This window comes from Rhinatrema bivittatum, chromosome 15, assembly GCF_901001135.1.
Source record: "Rhinatrema bivittatum chromosome 15, aRhiBiv1.1, whole genome shotgun sequence".
Classification (NCBI taxonomy): Eukaryota; Metazoa; Chordata; class Amphibia; order Gymnophiona; family Rhinatrematidae; genus Rhinatrema; species Rhinatrema bivittatum.
Window position 1 is genome coordinate 53,671,908 of NC_042629.1, and position 17,856 is coordinate 53,689,763.

The 17,856-nt window shown below is 40.4% G+C and overlaps 1 protein-coding gene across 6 annotated transcripts in view; it reads left to right on the forward strand.

Annotated features, from left to right (window-relative positions):
• The window catches only part of ARHGEF10L (Rho guanine nucleotide exchange factor 10 like), a 187,199-nt gene that overhangs the window by 25,586 nt on the left and 143,757 nt on the right, over window positions 1-17,856 (forward strand). For 4 of the 6 annotated variants that reach the window (XM_029577849.1, XM_029577847.1, XM_029577848.1 and 1 more), the window contains exon 2: window positions 10,095-10,180. The exons of the other annotated variants lie outside the window; for them this stretch is intronic. In XM_029577849.1, the coding sequence (XP_029433709.1) occupies window positions 10,138-10,180 (43 nt within the window). In that variant the 5' untranslated portion in view covers window positions 10,095-10,137. The remainder of the gene's footprint in view (window positions 1-10,094; window positions 10,181-17,856) is intronic. 6 annotated transcript variants of the gene reach the window in all.

The window sequence follows — 17,856 nt, forward strand, 5'->3', positions numbered from 1 at the left end:
GGTTCCTGTAAATAGGCATGCTGCTGCATTCTGTACTATTTGTAAAGGTCTGATAGTAGCATTTGGTAAGTCAGTGTGCTCTGGCAGTCAAAAAAGTGAACAGAATGTTAGGAATTAGGAAGGGTATGGCAAATAAAATGGTGGATGTCATAATGCCTCTGTATCGCTCAATGCTGAGACCGCACGTTAAGTACTGAGTGCAGTTCTGGTCGCTGCATCTCAAAAAAGATATAGTTGCACTGGAGAAAGTGCAGAGAAGGGCGACCAAAATAAATGGCATGGAACGGCTGCCCTATGAGGAAAGGCTAAAAAGGTTAGGGCTGTTCAGCTTGGAGAAGAGACAGCTGAGGAGGGATATGATACAGGTCTACAAAATCATGAGAGGTCTAGAACGTGTAAATGTGACTCGGTTATTTACTCTTTCAGTTAATAGAAGGACTAAGGGGCACTCCATGAAGTTAGCAAGTAGCACATTTAAAACTAATCGGACAAAATTCTTTTTCACTCAGTGCATAATTAAGCTCTGGAATTCATTGCCAGAGGATGTGGTTATGGCAGTTAGTGTAGCTGGGTTTAAAAAAGGTTTGGATACGTTCCTACAGCAGACGACTATAAACTGCTATTAATAAATAGGGAATAGCCACTGCTTGTTGCCGGCATTAGTAGCGTGGGATCTATTTATTTAATATTTGGTTAGTTGCCAGGTACTTCTGACTTGGTTGTCCACTGTTGGACCCAGGATATTGGGCTTGATGGACCCTGGTCTGACTCAGTATGGCACATCTTCTGTTATATTATGTAATCAGAACAGTGTCGATTGTAAGCCCTTTTGTGGATCCTTGGACAGAGGTAGGATGAGCTCTACCTGCCGGGAGGAGCCCTTCAGGTTCTCACAGTCGGCAGGTGGACCCAGGCGAAGCAGTGACCCGACAGGACCTTCACCTATTCTAGCGCTTGTTCCCCTTGGGTTGAGCTTTTGGATGCTGGGGCCGGCAGGACTTAGGTGGGGGTCTCTGCTGATGGCAGGAGAGGTCTGTAGTAAGCTGGGTTGTAGGCAAGTCCAGAGTCCAGGCAATGGTCAGAGGTAGGCAGCGGTCAAGCATATTGGAGGTGCAGGCAATGTTCAAACTGGTATCCGTCCAATGGAAGACAGGAGGAATGGATAGGCAGGGCACATAGACAATGATAAGAACAGGCAGGCAATGTGTAAGAAGACAAACTGGACCAGAACTGAAGACAGGGCTGGGCTGGAACTAAAGACAAGCTGGGAAGCCACACGCACTACGAAGCGTAGCTGGACCTGTTGCTAGTGCAGTGAGGGAGAGACAGCAAAGGCCTTTTATAGGCTTGAGCGTATTATGTCTTCAGGAGGTGCTGGGGGTCTTTTCCCTCCACAGGCCCTTTAAATGTAGAGAGGTTGGGCACGCGTGTGCTTGAGGAGCATGGCCCGACGGCATCGGCGTAGTCCTGCTGTGAGGAGCACTGTGTCCTACCCCGAGGAGACCCAGAGGTATGAGGCTGTGTCGGGAGTCAGTGAGAATGGCCCGGCAAAGAGGGTGAATGTGGCGGGGTCCGTGGGCTGCTCCCACCGGACAGGGATTTACCTGCTGTCCCTGAATTATAATTTGCCTTGAGCATAGATTTGGAAAGGCCCGTTAGCTGAGTTGTAAAACTGCTCGCAGTGAAAGCCTGCAGAAATGTTGGCCTGACTCGGAGCTGGAATGGAGAATCACACAGGGGGGGACTTCCATGTGCGAGTGACTAGGCCAACTCAGGTTTGATGTCACTTGAATGGCATTAAACAGTACTGCAATAAAAAAAAAAAAAAATTGGGGTGGGGTAACTAAGTACTACAGCGAAGAAAAGGGCAGGGGGAGAAACACTGATTTATTTATATGATGCATACTTTTGCATGTCTGCATTTTATTCACCAAAGTCATTTAGATGTTTTAAAAAGTAAAATATGGGCTGGTGGCCAAACTCATTTTTTTTCTGTCAAAGTCTTTTCCATATGCTGATGTGAGGTACTAAAGAGAAAGCAACAACTAAGCAGAAAACAGTGACTTGATAGTTTTGGCTGAGAGCCCACCGAGCTGAGAGTAATGAAGGCTGTGCAGAAGGATAAACTCCAAATAAAGAAAAGTCCTCTGCAGACTCTCCTTTCCGTGCACGTGTGTACTCTCTCTGTGCTGTGAGCGTGTGTTTCTCTGTCTGCATCAGCATGCATGAGTGTCTGGCGCTCTGTTCTTTACAGAAAGGATGGCGGATGCATGAAACTGTCTCCCAGTGGAGATGATAAAGACAAAAACAGTACTGAGTTTCCTGAAAGCCAAGGATAAGCACAGAAGATCCCCCAATTGTGAAGAAGAAGGGGGAAAACAAATGAACTGGGATCTCTGGTAATGCACAGGAGTAAAATTGGGCAGACTAGATGAGCCTAATAATTATTGTCATTTTGTATTATTTATAGTCCCCTTTCCACTTTTTATTTGCCGTTATATTCAATGTTTCTGTGTCTGAGCATGTGTGTATCAGTTTTTGGGGCCAATGCAATATAGTGTGCTCAGTCTAGTGCACGTGGACGCGAGTTTTGGACATACTTGAATAACTCCCAATGCAGTAATGGGTTTAGCGCATAAAAAATGCACGTCCAAACAATTGCGTGGCTAATAGCGCTCACCACATGTAAATGCCACATAGATGAGGCTATTAGCTATTACCCCCAACATGTACTTCTTAACACGGAAAATTTTACGCTTCCTCCCCCCCCCCGGAGCAGGCGTAAAATCTTGCCATGTGTCACGGGCTCAACTTAAAAACAAAAAATACTGCTTTTCTGTGGTTCCTCCTACTTAGTATCATCGCAGTACGACATAGTAGGAATCGGAGAAAGCAGCACGATGCAAAATTAAAAAGACTTGTCTGAAAAAAAATTGATTTCAGATCACACAATAAACACGCACAATATACACACTCCAGGCTGTGTATAATGTGCGTGTATATTGTGCTGGTCAATTTGCTGTCGCTCGTATTGAGCGTCCGTTTTCCTAACCCGCACACCGCCCTGTCTCAATAGGAGCACCAGTTTTTAGCACATTTATATTGCATCGGCCTGTTTGTGTATCTTCATGTGTGTGTACGTATGCAAGTATGTTTGTCTTTGCATGTGTGTCTGACAATGTCCAGCTTTCTTCACCCCTTCAGTCCTTACTCTGGGCCTCCTTAAAACAAGGACTTTCTCTGGGCTCTTGAAAGAAAAGTGGATCCACTGCTCCTGCTAACCTTCCTCTGCAAACAGTTCACCTCCAAAATTACATACAGAATGCCAGAATCAGGAGATGTAACTTTATTAATCACAAAAAATCGGATCTCATCAACAGAATGATTTTTTAGCACCCAATGTTCTACCAAAGGGGCATGTTCTCGACGCGTCCTAATGCGACTGCGATGCTCAATAATTCTTAAACGTATTGGACGCGCCGTTTGACCCACGTAGATCAACCCACATGGGCAAAGTATGGCGTATACTACACCGCTGGAATTACAATCAAATCTCCCCGGAATCTTATACGGATGCTTTAAATGGGAATGTTCAAAAACCTTACACACCATTACAGAAGAGCAAACCGAACAAGCCTCACATCTAAATTGCCCACAAATATCATCAGGGTCCCTCGGATCATTATAGTTCCTTAATTGATCACGTAATGACTGGCGCTTTTTCATTGCAAAAATTGGTGTCTCTCTAAATTGGGAACTATTGGACAAAATATGCCAATGTTTTAAGATGGCTTGTTTTATACCACCAGATTTTACAGAGTAAGGAATGGTGCAAATTGGTCGAGTCAATTTTTCTTTGACATTTGGAATCAATAGGTTGTCCCTATTTGAATATAATGCCCGCTTATAGGCCTTTTTTACTACAGATTTACTATACCCCCTAGATACAAACCGTTCAGATAATTGATAAGCCTGTGCCTTAAACTCTGCTGTCGTGCTGCACAGGCGCCTATAACGAAGGAACTGTCCCGTTGGAATGTTATTTTTCAGCATCCTTGGATGAAAACTCCCATAATGCAATAAAGTATTACGATCTGTAGATTTTCTATGTACACTGGTTACCAACCTGTGTTCATAAAGCGATACTTTCATATCCAAAAATACTGTAAATCCTGTATTTTGAGTAACAGTAAAAATCAAATTTGGATCACTGGAGTTCATCATATCCAAAAATCTTTCCAAGTCACCCTTATTGCCACTCCAGATGAAAAATAAATCGTCTATAAACCGTTTCCAATAAACGATATTATGATATAAAGGTGAACTGTAAATGAAAGTTTCCTCAAAATTTGCCACATAAAGGCAAGCTGTACTAGGGGCTAACGGAGACCCCATAGGAATACCACTGACTTGTAAAAAATAATCAGTTTTATAACTGAATATATTTCTAGTAAGTGCTATTTCTGCAATGGTAATCAGAAAATTCAACCTTCGTTTGGGCAAATTCATCTTTATGAGTTCACCTTTAATAATATCAAGTGCCGACTGTTGTGGAATGCTGGTGTACAACGAGGTTATATCAGCAGTCACCAATAACCAATCCGGTTCTATATGCTGTAATACTGTCAATGAATTAATGAAATCTGTGGAATCCTTTATATATGACCGGATGGACAATACACTAGGTTGTAATAAGTGATCTAACAATTTAGCAATCGGTTCTAATACAGTCCCAATTCCGGCCACTATAGGACGACCAGGTGGATTAACAAGAGTCTTATGAATTTTTGGAAGTATGTAAAAATGAGCTGTAACTGGAAAAGATACCGTTAAATAACGAAATTCTTTTTCAGTAATGATCTTTTCTTTCAATGCAACTTCCAAAGTCTCATTGATATATTGATGTAATGAATCGGTAGGATCATTATCCAACTTCTTATACGATTTCTCGTCTGCCAACAGTCTATAAACTTCATGATCATAGTCCCCAATATTCATAAGGACTATTCCACCACCCTTATCAGCGGCTACAATTTTTACAGTAGGATCGCTTCTTAACTGTTTAAATGCTCTCCATTCATCCCTTGAAAGATTATATTGTAAATATTCATTCTGTTCATCAATATAATCAACCTCAGCCAATACCAATGTTTGAAACGTTTGTAACAAATGACTAGGGGGGGTTGGAGGTACCCATTTAGATGGTTTATACAATCCTCCTCTTTCAAACGGGGTATTTTCATTAGAAAAATATTCACGAATATGTAACCGTCTAAAAAATTTTTGCAGTTCAGTACGAGTAAAGTATGGTGGGGATTTGTCCGGAGCTTTGAGAAGAATGGAACAACGTTTCATTTTTAATTGGCGTACTGTTATACCATTGGGTTTAAATGATGCCATTGAATGGCATGCATTTTTCTAAATGAGAACTAATTGAAGGGGTGGAGAAATGGATTGTTTGAAGGATAGTATATAAAGTTTCAGGTATTCAACATCGTTACTTCATTTCCGGCGTAGAATGTTACGTCAGGTCACATGTAAGTATGGCGAAGGTGAATCGATTGTGGTTAGGAGTGTTATAAAGTAAATGGTAAGTTTGTATTTAAAGGATATGTTATAAAGAATGTTTTATTGTTGGTTTTTAATAGATACAATGAGGCACACGCAAGGTTCCATAATGAATTAAGGCTTATGAATTATCGGAGGAATACTATTAGAGGCTTGGAACCAGTGTTGATGCTTGGTTGTAACGTTTTTCATTATTGAGCTGTGTGAGTAAATTGGGATATGGGGTAAAAGTTTGGGATAGTTTTCTGGGGTAAGGTTTATATAATGTCTTGGCTATTTTATTGTAGTGATCAAAAGTTGATTCTGGAAGAGATGTCCGTTTGGAAATAACCCTGACTTATATTGAAGGTAGAATAAAAATTGTGCGGAGATTTCTATTTTCTGAGAGGTAAGCTGCGGGTTAATATAAATGTTATTGGTTGATTCATCAACTTTTTGAAGAAAATGATAAAGTTTTTGTATTTTGTTTTTGGTTGTTTAGTAAGGATATAAATATAAAAGGTCTCAAGACAGAAATATTGGGAGAAAATCAACCGGCTTTTTTGAGACCGAGTCCCTGAGGAAGCCTGATTGGAAGGCGAAACAAAGAGATTCTTTGTTGGACAGGACATGAACAGGACATGGATAGGATATACAAAATAAGTCAAGCAATATAAAATAAATCTTTGTCTTAAAATTGTAATAATGATGTGTATTGGTTAACTGTAATTCAGAATTGTTTGTGTAACACAGAATTTTTATGTTGGTGTGTGAATGGTGGTTGAATGTGTAAGTTTAGATTTTAAAATGTTTAGATAGGTGAACACCTTGTGTTTTCTAAATAAATAATAAATTATATTATTATGTATGTTGTCTCTCTGTGAAGTAATATAGTTTATAGAATCAGGAGATGGACATTTTTAACTTTGAAAGAATTGTCTTCTCTCTTTCTTCTCTTATTTTGAGTTTCAATAAAATGAGCAGAAGCTTTCAACTTTCAAAAACTTCAATCTTAGTGAATGCCATGCAGCCCCCAAAACGCGGTGTGTCCATGCACCAAGCTGGAAGAGCAATAATAATAATAAATAACTAGAACCATTCAGCATTCCCCTATCTCCTTGGCCTCTCGAGGCACCAGCTGAGAGAAGGGCTGGGCTGATTTTTTTTCTTTGTTCATGGCTGAAGCTGGACCCGCAAGAAGAGCTGGGAATATTTTGTGACTCCGTTCTCCTTGGCTGTACGAGTTGCCGCATGTCCTACAAATGACTTTCAATCCGGTCTGACCTACCCAGCTGCTTTCAGAAGAATGAAACTAATTACTCGGTGCTGTGCCTCCCTGTGACGGCGCGCGTTGTGTAACACTGACACAGACAGGTGTACACTCGGGCTTGTTACTAACAACACAAACCCAACTCTGGAGAAACCGCTGGTTGGAGACTAATTAAAGAGGAACCTTCCCACCTGAGAGAGATCCGTCTTCCAAACAACTCCCATTTATGTTTATAAACCAGCCCTGGATTAACCATGGAGCGGGATAAGCACGTGCATAGGGGGGGCACCACAGAGTACTGAAAATCTGCATTTTTTCTGTTGCTTCCTGGTTATAAGTAAATAATTTGCTTATATTGCTTACTGCTATTTAGTGTTAAATACAGTTAAAAAGAAAGTTTATATTTAATATAGTTGGGGGGTCTGGCCTGGAAGAAAACTGAATTTTTAATCTCTTATTTCACCTTCAGCTCTTATTGAGTCTCAGTGTCTTGTCAGTTAAGGAGTGGAAGGGCCAAGGGGGGCACCATTGTTGGGCTGGGCTTAGGGCATCAATTGGCTTTAATCTGGCCCTGTTATAAACCTTTCTCAATTGCTATTAAAAATTAATCCGCATATTTGTTTAAGGAAAGTCCATCCTCCGCCTCTGTTTTCCTTATTTTGTAACATTTCTAATTAGGATGGCCAACTTGGAGTACCCGACAAGGAGATGTACCCCAAAAGGAGGACACTCACCTCCAAACAGGAGGATCACATTTAGGACAAAAATGTCCATTGAATTTACATATATAATTAGTAGAAATGAATTTGAATATGCAAATATGTTTATAGAGATGTGACATTACAAATTATTACTGTAATATAAATATACAGAAATCAAATGTTAACAAAAGCAAAAAATATATAAGGTGATATATTTTTATTGGACTGACAATACATTTCTTGATTAGCTTTTGAGAGCTAATGCTCTCTTCTTCAGGTCAGAATTCAAATCAGCGTGATGACATTACAAGGAAATGAGGTGTGGTATTTCCTAGTAAGATCTGGCTAAACTAGTGGGAGTTCAGGGTGAAGTGTGAGAGGGTCTAGGTGTACTGGAGAAGGTCTGGGTAAACTGGTAGAGAGGTATCAGCAAATTACTGATTCCAAGTACACCTGCAAGTAAGTATTTTCAAAATGGTATACATGTATACTTTATAAAATACTTGCCTCTGCATATAAATCAGGGTTATTACGTGTACAAGTTATATTTTTTACACTGATCCAGAAGAAGAGGTCATGGTATGAGCCTGGATGAACTCTGGAATATTGTAATAAAATATTTCTTTGTGAAATGGGTGGCAAATACCTGAGGCAAAAATAGTAACAAATTTAAGAAAGCATAGGATAAGGGCAGAGGATCCTTACTTATGAAGAAGTGTGGAGAAAACAGAGATCAACAGTGATCATATGAAATCTAAGGCATTGCACAAGTGAAAAGTGGGCAAACCAGATGGGCTTTATTGTCCCTAGCTGCCATTAGATTCTAAGGAATGAATTTTCAAAGGAGTTATGAGCGTAAAAGTAGCATATATCGTAGCAGTTTTCAAAAGCCCATTTACATGTGTAAAACCTTTTGAAAATTACCTGCTATGTTTCTAATTCTTTAAAACAGATCTGTTAAATGTTGATTTCAAAATCCTGGCCAAGGTGCTCCAATTTAGGATGGAGAGAGTTACGACTGATCTTGTGCGTTCGGATCAAACTGAGTCAATATGAGAAGAGTATTCAACGTAATAGCTTTCACTGGTTGGCACAAAGTGAATGGAGCGATTATGACACTAGACACGGAAAAGGCCTTCAATAGGCTGCATTGTTCATTTCTTTTTGCCATTCTAAACAAATTCCAGTTTAATCCTAAATTTGTGGCATGGGTTTCGGCCCTGTCTGCTCATCTGGAAGCTAGAGTCTTGACAAGTGGCTGTCAGTTGGATCCTTTTCCTAGTCTACTATATTCATTTTATCCATCACTCAACCACTCCTCCAATTAACCCTAGTCAGCCCTACTCACACAAACACACGCACAGCCAGTTAGCCCTAATCACACAACACTCACCAGACACACACACATACACACACAAACACGCTCAGAAATCCAGTGACATCTATTCAAAGGCTACTCTAAACACTGGAAGCAAACCTTGGATCAGAGAGCAGGACAGAGCCTAAAATAAACATGACATGCCAGACAAACTTTTGGCCAAAAACAATGATTTCTCTTTTAACACTGCACACACTGTCCCTCTATTCCTAGCAAGCAGCCCTTTCCACTCACTACTAGAAGCCAGCTTGCCAATCACCAGGTGCAAAAAGAATGAAAGTTTGAATATGATGCATTAAATAGCAAATGCAAAAGCGTTTGCACATTTTGATGGTGTACATCTTGTACATTCGGCATATAATAGCAACGCACACATGACCATCTAAACTACGCCTTTACGTATCCCAAGCACGTCCACTTTTTACATCACGTGAATTCGCACCTACTCTCCATATTCTGACAATCGCTTTTTCATGCGTACATTAAACGTTTCTGCATACAAGGCGTTTGCATGCAAAACCCCTTCAGAATTTCACTCCATAATTTTTAAAATGTCACCCTACCTCCTTAACACTCAATTTCCTAAATTCAGAGTTGGATGGCTCTTCTCTCCTTCAAATATGGCCTAAGAAAATGAGCTGCTAGGACCAATTCCATCCACATTTTTAAAAATCTTTTCATAGAAACACAATGCTAACAAAATCACAGTCTAACCGTGGGGCCAAACAGCTTGACTGGACCTCATGAAGAATTAAACAAGGATTTTGAGACTGAAAATTTCACCAGAGTGCCTTGCTTAGTCCTGAAACAGTTTTGAATAATAAGTGGACAGGCAGGAAATAAATATTAAAAAAATAATAAATAAATGTGTTTTTCGCCACTAGGATTTTCGCTTTATATGATTTGATTTGGGTGTTGCAGTATTGTTTGCACAGATCTTCTCATCATACACAATTTATCTGTGAGCTTTATACTGAATTAAGTGATAATGAATATAGTTTAAGAAACTGTAAATGTATTTAGAGAAAAATCACAACACAGTGAAAATTATTTCTATTAATTATAGATATACTGTAGCGAGAGAGATCATCATTTATGAATGCTTTTCACTGAATTTAGGGTCAAGTAATGCTGTTCATGAGTGAGGCGCCCTTCCAACCTCAGCTCTGACTCTATACCCTCTATGATCTCATTGCAGGTCACAGGTTTGCAGGTGGGGACGTGGCACGACTACACTAGGAATGGATTCTTCTGAGCCTTCCCGCTTTCAGTTTCATGCAATAGGTACTGTCAGCAAAAATCTATGATTATTTTCCCCACTTCTCATGCACAGCCCACCAGTATAGTATTCAACACTGCCAAAGACCCCAGCAAAACTCATCAGGTTAGTACCCAATACTACCACTGAGATCCAAGCATTACCCACCATGATAGTACTCAATACTGCCCCTGAGACTTCAGCATGACCCGCCAGGATATTACCTAGTACTGTCAGTGAGACCCCATCATGACCCATTAGGGTAGCATCCAATAATACAGTGCAGCCCCTTATACTGAGATATCAATGGGATACCCAGTGATAATATAAAACACTACTTCTGAGACATTATTGTGGTCTGCCATAGCAATATCCTACCCTAACATCAAAACACGTGGTTGTCTTACTGTGATAATACCCAGTACTACAATTAGACACCAATGTAGGAGCTGTACATTTCAGTGTCTCTAAATTCCACTGCCCATACTAAGATTTATTTCTGTATTCTCACAGAATGTTAGAAAAGCCTTAGTATATCAGGCCTTCTGTGCCTGCCGCCGAGATCTTGCTATAATATAACTGGGACAAGATCATCCTGGGGACCTTATCCACTTCACTTTCTGTTTCAGTTAACAGAGTGCAGGATTTCTTTCAAACATATTTATTTGAGCAGATTAACAACAAAGTTATACATTTGGTACAAATAGACAGTTGACAATCTCATAAACAAACGTATTATAAAGCTGTTTCTTATGCTGGAGGTACATTAGTACATGAAGCTCAGCTAAGTCCAAAAATTAGTCCAAATAAACTTAAAAGAAGAAAGATAATTTTAACTTAATACAGACAAGTGCGCCATCTTACATAAGAACATAAGAAATGCCATGCTGGGTCAGCCCAAGGTCCATCAAGCACAGCATCTTGTCTCCGACAGTGGCCAGTCTGGGTCGCATGACCCTGGCCTATCTCATGAAGTAGACCAATTAACTTTTAGTCGCTCCTTGGGACAGCAATAGCTTTCTTTAGTCTACCTGGTTAATAATGTTTTATGGACTTTTGCTCCAGAAGTTTGTTCAAACGTCTTTAAATCCCGAGTCCTCTGGCAACAGATTCCACAGCTTAATCGTGGGATGCGTGAAAGAGTACTTTCTATGTTTTGTTTTAAAACTGCTAGTTAGTTTTATGGCATTTCCACTTGTTTTAGTAGTGTTTGAAAGGGTAAATAACCATCCTTTATTTACCCGTTCCACCCCTCTCATGATGTTATGAACATCTATTATATCCCCTTGCATCTGTCTCTTTTTTCCAAGCTGAAGGCACCTATCCCGCATAGCCTCATCACAGGGGAGCCGTTCCATTCTCACTATTTTGTTGCCCTCGTCTTCTTACCTAATTCGGCAATGTCTTCTTTTGAGATAGGGTGACGAAAACTGCAGACAATAATCAAGATGCAGTCGCACTATGAATCGATGCAGAGGCAATATGTTGTTATGTTTTATTCTCCATTTTGGATCATTCCTAAAATTAAATTTGCTTTTTTTGACCATGACTGCACACTGAGCTGGGGGTCTCAAAATGCTGTCCACAGGAACACCAAGGTCTTTTTCTGGCTGATGACCCAACATCGTATACATGCAGTTGGATTTATTTTTCCCTTTGTGCATCACTTTGCACTTTTCCACATTAAATATCATCTGCTATTCAGATGTCCGGTCTCTTAGTCTCACAAGGTCCTTCTGCAGTTCTTCACAATCCACTGCAGTTTTAACAACTTTGAATAATTTCATGTCATCTGAAAATTTGATCACCTCACTTGTTACTTTTCCAGATCATTTATTTACAGAGGCCAGTACTGATTGTTATGAAGTGGGGGTAGTGAGCCCTTTCTAGTTTTTATAACTTTTTATTTAACAACTTTTTCCCAGCGTGGACAATATATTTATTTATTTATTAGCTTTTATATACCGACATTCGTGGGTACATCATGCCGGTTTACAATATAACTGAAAGGAGGAAAATACAAAAAACGAGGGTGAGGGGAGGGGTGCAGCTAGGAAGAGAGAAGGGGCGAGAGAAGAGAGTGAAAAAGAGGAAGAGGAGAATAGGAACAGTACCTGATGAAAAAACAACCAAAGAACATAATATGTAACATTGCAAATTATACACTCAAAAAGGGACTGCGTATAACCTTATACACTGTGGATAACCTTATACACTATATATAAATTATACACTCCAAAAAGCACTATATACAACAATATACATTATCTTTAACTAGTACATACAGAAGACACTATATATGACATTACAAATTATACGTTCAGAAAGGCAACTATATATAGTCTAGCAGGGGTAGCTACATATATATATATTGTCATACAGCTGCATGAAAATAACAGAATCTGTCACAAAAATATGCAGTTATCTAGAGAGACAAAAACACAAGCAAAGTGAAGCAAATAGACTGTATGTTATCCCTTTGCTGACTACGGCTGCGCACAGAATTCCATATACGGGCTCCAAATTTGTTGGTATTTAAAATTCTCAGTTTTCAAGTCATAGCACGGATTTTCTATGTCGGCTACCTCATGAAGCTGTTTCCACCAATAATCCAGCGGAGGAATGGTACATTCAGACAAGATAGAATTACAGAACAGGGAGGAGATTGGCGACAACTTCCCACCATCGTGCCCCATATATCTATGCACCTGCCACAAAATTTGTAGAATATGCCCCAATATAGGGTTAGCTCTGTGATGCTGTGGTGAAGCAAGAGGCAGGAATGGGTAGGATCGCCAAGTTAACCATATCTGCTTGCTCCGTTTCCAGTGCTAACCAGGGAGCGCTGGTTCCACAAATCCAAGCCTGAAGGCAGACTAATCTAGCTGCCCGGTAATAGAGTCAAAGATTAGGCAGAGCCATTCCCCCTGCCCCCTACTGCTCCATAATTGTCTTAGTTTAATCCTGGCAGGTTTATAGTTCCAGATAAAACTTTCCCATCCAGCTATGAAGATCAGAAAACACCTGAGCTGGAATATAGCAAGGGTCATGCTGGAAAAGTTACAGTAACTTGGGCAGCACATTAATTTTCAGAAGACTAATTCTATCTGCCATGTCGAGGATAAGTTTCCCCAGTATCGCAAATTCTACTTACTTTTTCCAAGCAGTGCTGTATACGTTTTAGAAAATAAATCGTGAAAATCTCTAGGAACGAAGATCCTGAGGTATGTAAAACCATCTGGCACCACCTTGAAGGCGGAGAGACATTCAGGTATCACTGGCCAAGAGTCACCTTGATAAATTTTGGACTTATCAAAATGTATTTTGTATTCCTAAAAGGCCACATAGGCATTTAGCAAATCCAAAAGAGCCGGTCCTGACACCCCAGAGTTTGTCAAATATATCAGCACATCATCCGCACAAAGCAAAATCTTCTGTTCCCTCCCCCCGAGTTTAATACCCTGAATGCAAGAGTGCTGCCCAATTGCCACAGCCAGGGACTCCATAGCTAAATCAAATTTAGAGGTGACAAAGGGCAGCCTTGATGAGAACCTCGTGCTGTTAATATAAAGGGGGACAGATAACCATTAACACGTGAGCCCTCAGCCTTTCATACATAGTTCGAATTTCGTAGATAAATCGATCCAGCAACCCTGCATGGCTAAGGACTTGAAAGAGGAAGACCCATCTCAGCTGATTAAAGGCTTTTTCTGTGTACAAGGATAGTACCAGAACTGCACTACCCCTCTTCCTAGCCATGTGAAGGATATTAATCAGTCTTCTGGTGTTATGGGTTGAGACTTGCCCCTTTACAAATCCAGTTTGATTCCCATGTATTATGAAAGGCAGTACAGATTCTAGACACAACTGGAGAACTTTACCATTATAATGTCTGAATTCAGTAGGGAGATAGGTCGATATGAACCAAATTCTTGTGCATTTTTGCCTCTTTTATAATTGATATAGTCGCGTCAGCCATAGTACCTAGCGAAGTTCCCATCTCCCTCACCCCTTGAAAAAGAGGGAGAAGAAAGGGGCCGCTATTAACAGATATTTTTTGAAAAATTTCATCTGATACCCATATCCACTCTCTCATCTTTTCCCGCTTAAACTATTGCAACCTGCTCCTCACAGGCCTCCTGGCAAGCCACCTCTCTCCACTGCAGTCTGTCCTAAATTCAGCTGCGTGCCTTATCTTTCGCTAAAGTCGCTCTGCTACCTCTTCTGAAGTCACTGCATTGGCTTCCTATCCACTCCCGCATACAGTTCAAGCTCCTCTTTGTCACCCTCAAATGCCTTCACTCTGCAGCACCTCGTTCCCTCTCCTCGCTCCTCTCTTCTCTCTCTCTATATCCCTCCTCGTGCACTCTGCTGGTCGGATTAATCCCTTCTATGTCCTTCTCCTCTACTGCCAATTCCCAACTCCATGCTTTCCACCCGGCTGGACCATGTGCTTAGAATAATCTTCCTGAACTGGTGCGTCATGCTCCCTCTCTCGATGTGTTTAAATCCCATCTACAGACTTTCTTTTCTTTTTAACCATTGTCTTCCTTTATGAAATACTCCAAGTCTCTTGTCCTGTATGTTTCTCTTATTAGATTGTAAGCTCTATTGAGCAGGGACTGTCTTTTTTTTATGTTTGTGCAGCGCCGAGTATGTCGTGTAGCGCTATAGAAATGTTAAATAGTAGTACTTATTCGTCTAAATGGCTTTTGAATATGGATCTCAATCTCTTATGCTTTCCCTCCAATTCCTTTATTTGACCCACCAGGACATCTGCCTTCTTTCTATTTTCCTTCTGAAGATGACTGACACAACTTGTAATTTTTCCCCGCAAAAACGCCTTAAAAGTATTCCATCGTAGGTCTGGTACATAATTTCCTTCAAGATTAAATTAATTAAATTCTAGAATTGCATCCCTTAACACCCTCAAGAAATGTTTGTCCCCAAGAAGAGATGTATTCAACTTCCATGTAAAAGCCCGGGGGCCAGAAGAAGCCACATTAATACCTATTTGAATAGGGTGATGATCAGAGATCATGAAAGTCATTATTGCACAATTTGAGATTTTAGAGAAAACATTTGGGGTGCAAAGAAAGTAGTCAATCCTGCTGTACATGGTATGCTAAGGGGGAATAATGTGTAATCTCTGTTCATCGGGTGATGACATCTCCAGATATCAAGCAAGTGAAAGGTATCAGTGAGGTCTTTAATGCGGGTTCAGTGAGTGAGTAATCCCCCCCCCCCCCAAACCCTCTAAGTCCTATTCTGATCTGGGACAGGGAATTTATTCTAATCACCACCTATACATAGATTATCAAAGCCAAAAAGGGTGATAGCATCAGTCAGAGTTTGGTGAAAGGTCAGCTGATCAGTTGACACCCCCCCCCCCCCACTCAACCTCCCTATGTGGCTGCGAGATATTCATTTTGGGGGGCAATCCTTTAAGGCGATTTTGGTCCCTTGAATTTGAGGCCTCCTTTTGCTTTTGTGTTTCAGGGCCACTAGACATGTTCTTTTGCCCCATGGTGTTTGTCTGCAAAGACACAAAAAAATGCTATAGAGCCACAGATAGAGAAATATTTTACTTGATCTCCTGGAATGAAATCCCAATTAATTCTAATTGGTAAAAAAAGGGAAAACTTCTGAATTACCTTTCAGTAATTTAGCAATCTTATGTCACAGTTGGCGCATAGGGACTGTAACACACTGGACTGAATTTCCTTGGATAACTTAACACTACTAGCATGCAACACATAGCCTAATTAAAAAGGCTCAGAAGTCCCTGATTCCATATTGAAGTTGACATAAATTGAAGTGGAAACCAACCAATCCCTTAAAATGCTAAGTAAGCAAGCCTCATTGTATAGTTTCAGATCTAGAAGTGCAAGGCCACCTTGCTCCCAACCTTGCTTTAACCAACATATGGTAGCTCTTGGTCTCGAGCCCTTCCACAAAATTTTCAACAGTAAGGTACCCAACAATTTGAGATCTCTCTTCAAAAGCTGAATTGGGAGGACTTGAAGAACATAAAGCCATCACGAAAATAACAACACCATCTTAAATAAATTTATCTAGCCTACCAAAGAAAGAGGCAAAGTTTGCCACTGTTGTAATTTGAGCTTCGTATAATACAATAAAGGAGGCACATTAACCGGAAAACTGTTGAAATATACCTCTCAAGGGAAGTTTTTGGTTATAATACAAATAGCAATAAGTCATCCACAAAGACTGAAATTTTAAAACAGGGAGAACCTATCTGTATTTCTTTAATATGCTCATCCCCCTGGAGACATCAAAGGCTCTAAAGTTAATGAGAATAAAAGGGAGGATAAATGACAGCCTCTCAGCAAAGGGAATTTAGTGAAATGTTCACTATTAGCCAAAACAACCGCTTTGGCTTTTGCATTTAAGAATGGAAGAGCATCCAAAAAGCGTCTTCTCATATCCATTTTATCAAGGACAAAAACCAAATAGCTTCATTCCACGCAGTCAAATGCTTTCTCTTCATCAAAGCTAATCATGAATGATGGAATTTTTAACCTAATCACCGATTCCACATCTGCCAAAACTAGCCTCACATTTGTAGTGGAATATCATCCTCTTTACAAAGCCCATTTGACTGGGAGAAATTAAATCAGGTAAGATTAAAGCTAATCTGTTTGCCAGTATTTTCCAGAACAACTTAGTGTCCCAGTTTAACAAGGAAATGGGGTGATAAAAGGCAGGAAGCATTGAGTCCTTCCTGGACTTGGGGATCACTGAGATTAAAACTAAATTGGGTGCCATAGGAAACTCCCCTCCTTCACCATCCTCATAATACAGGAGCAAGGGGTCTGTCACTCTCTCCATCAAAATCCTAAAGAATTTACTGCTGTACCCATCAAGACCCGGGGTCTTGCACATTTGTGCCTTCTGGATGCCTGGATAGAGGGGCATTCATTCCATCTACGTGATGTTGAGAGAAACAGGGGAGATTAACCTTACTCAGAAAATTCTGAGCTTGAGTTAAAATTGCTGCACTGAGAAATGCAGGTCCTTGTAAAATAATTCCAATGCTCTCAGAATTTCCCCAGTATTATTTGACAGTGTCCTTGTGGTACTCGAGTGGTAGCAGCTTAGAAACAGCCAGAGGAAAAAGGAGGTAAACTAACTCTGGCTGTTCCTTAAATGCAGTTTATTTACAGTGAGAACAAAATGCAGTTCAAACAAAAACAAAAATCAGGTAGCTAACCTTGAAATTCAGGTATCTCATAAATATTGGGATCACACATAAAAGGTCTTAGCATATTCCTGGTTCCTACCTGCTCCCCGGGGCCTCTCTTTTGGGCCCTGCCAATTTATGTTAAGCTGAAGGGATCCTCCCTGGACCCAGGGCAGGGCTGATCCTTAGGGAATATCCAGCTAGATCTCTATGGCCAGTCCCTTCAGGTAGTTTGGGGGGGTTTCCAGTATACTCCCTCACAGTCCACTTTTCAGATTTCATAGCTGCTATATATCTCAAACCCACATTACATCTTATTAGATTGGCCAATAATTTCCTGGATTGCTCCCAGTATTGGAATATCTTATAGATTTCCTAGCCCTCTGATGAATTGCTACCTGTGTTGTTAAAAAGTGCTCCCTATGTTCTGTTGTTCTCTGTACTGCAAATTTGCATTTAAACTTTTAAACTGTTTTTCCAGTCGCAAGAGAATGGCAT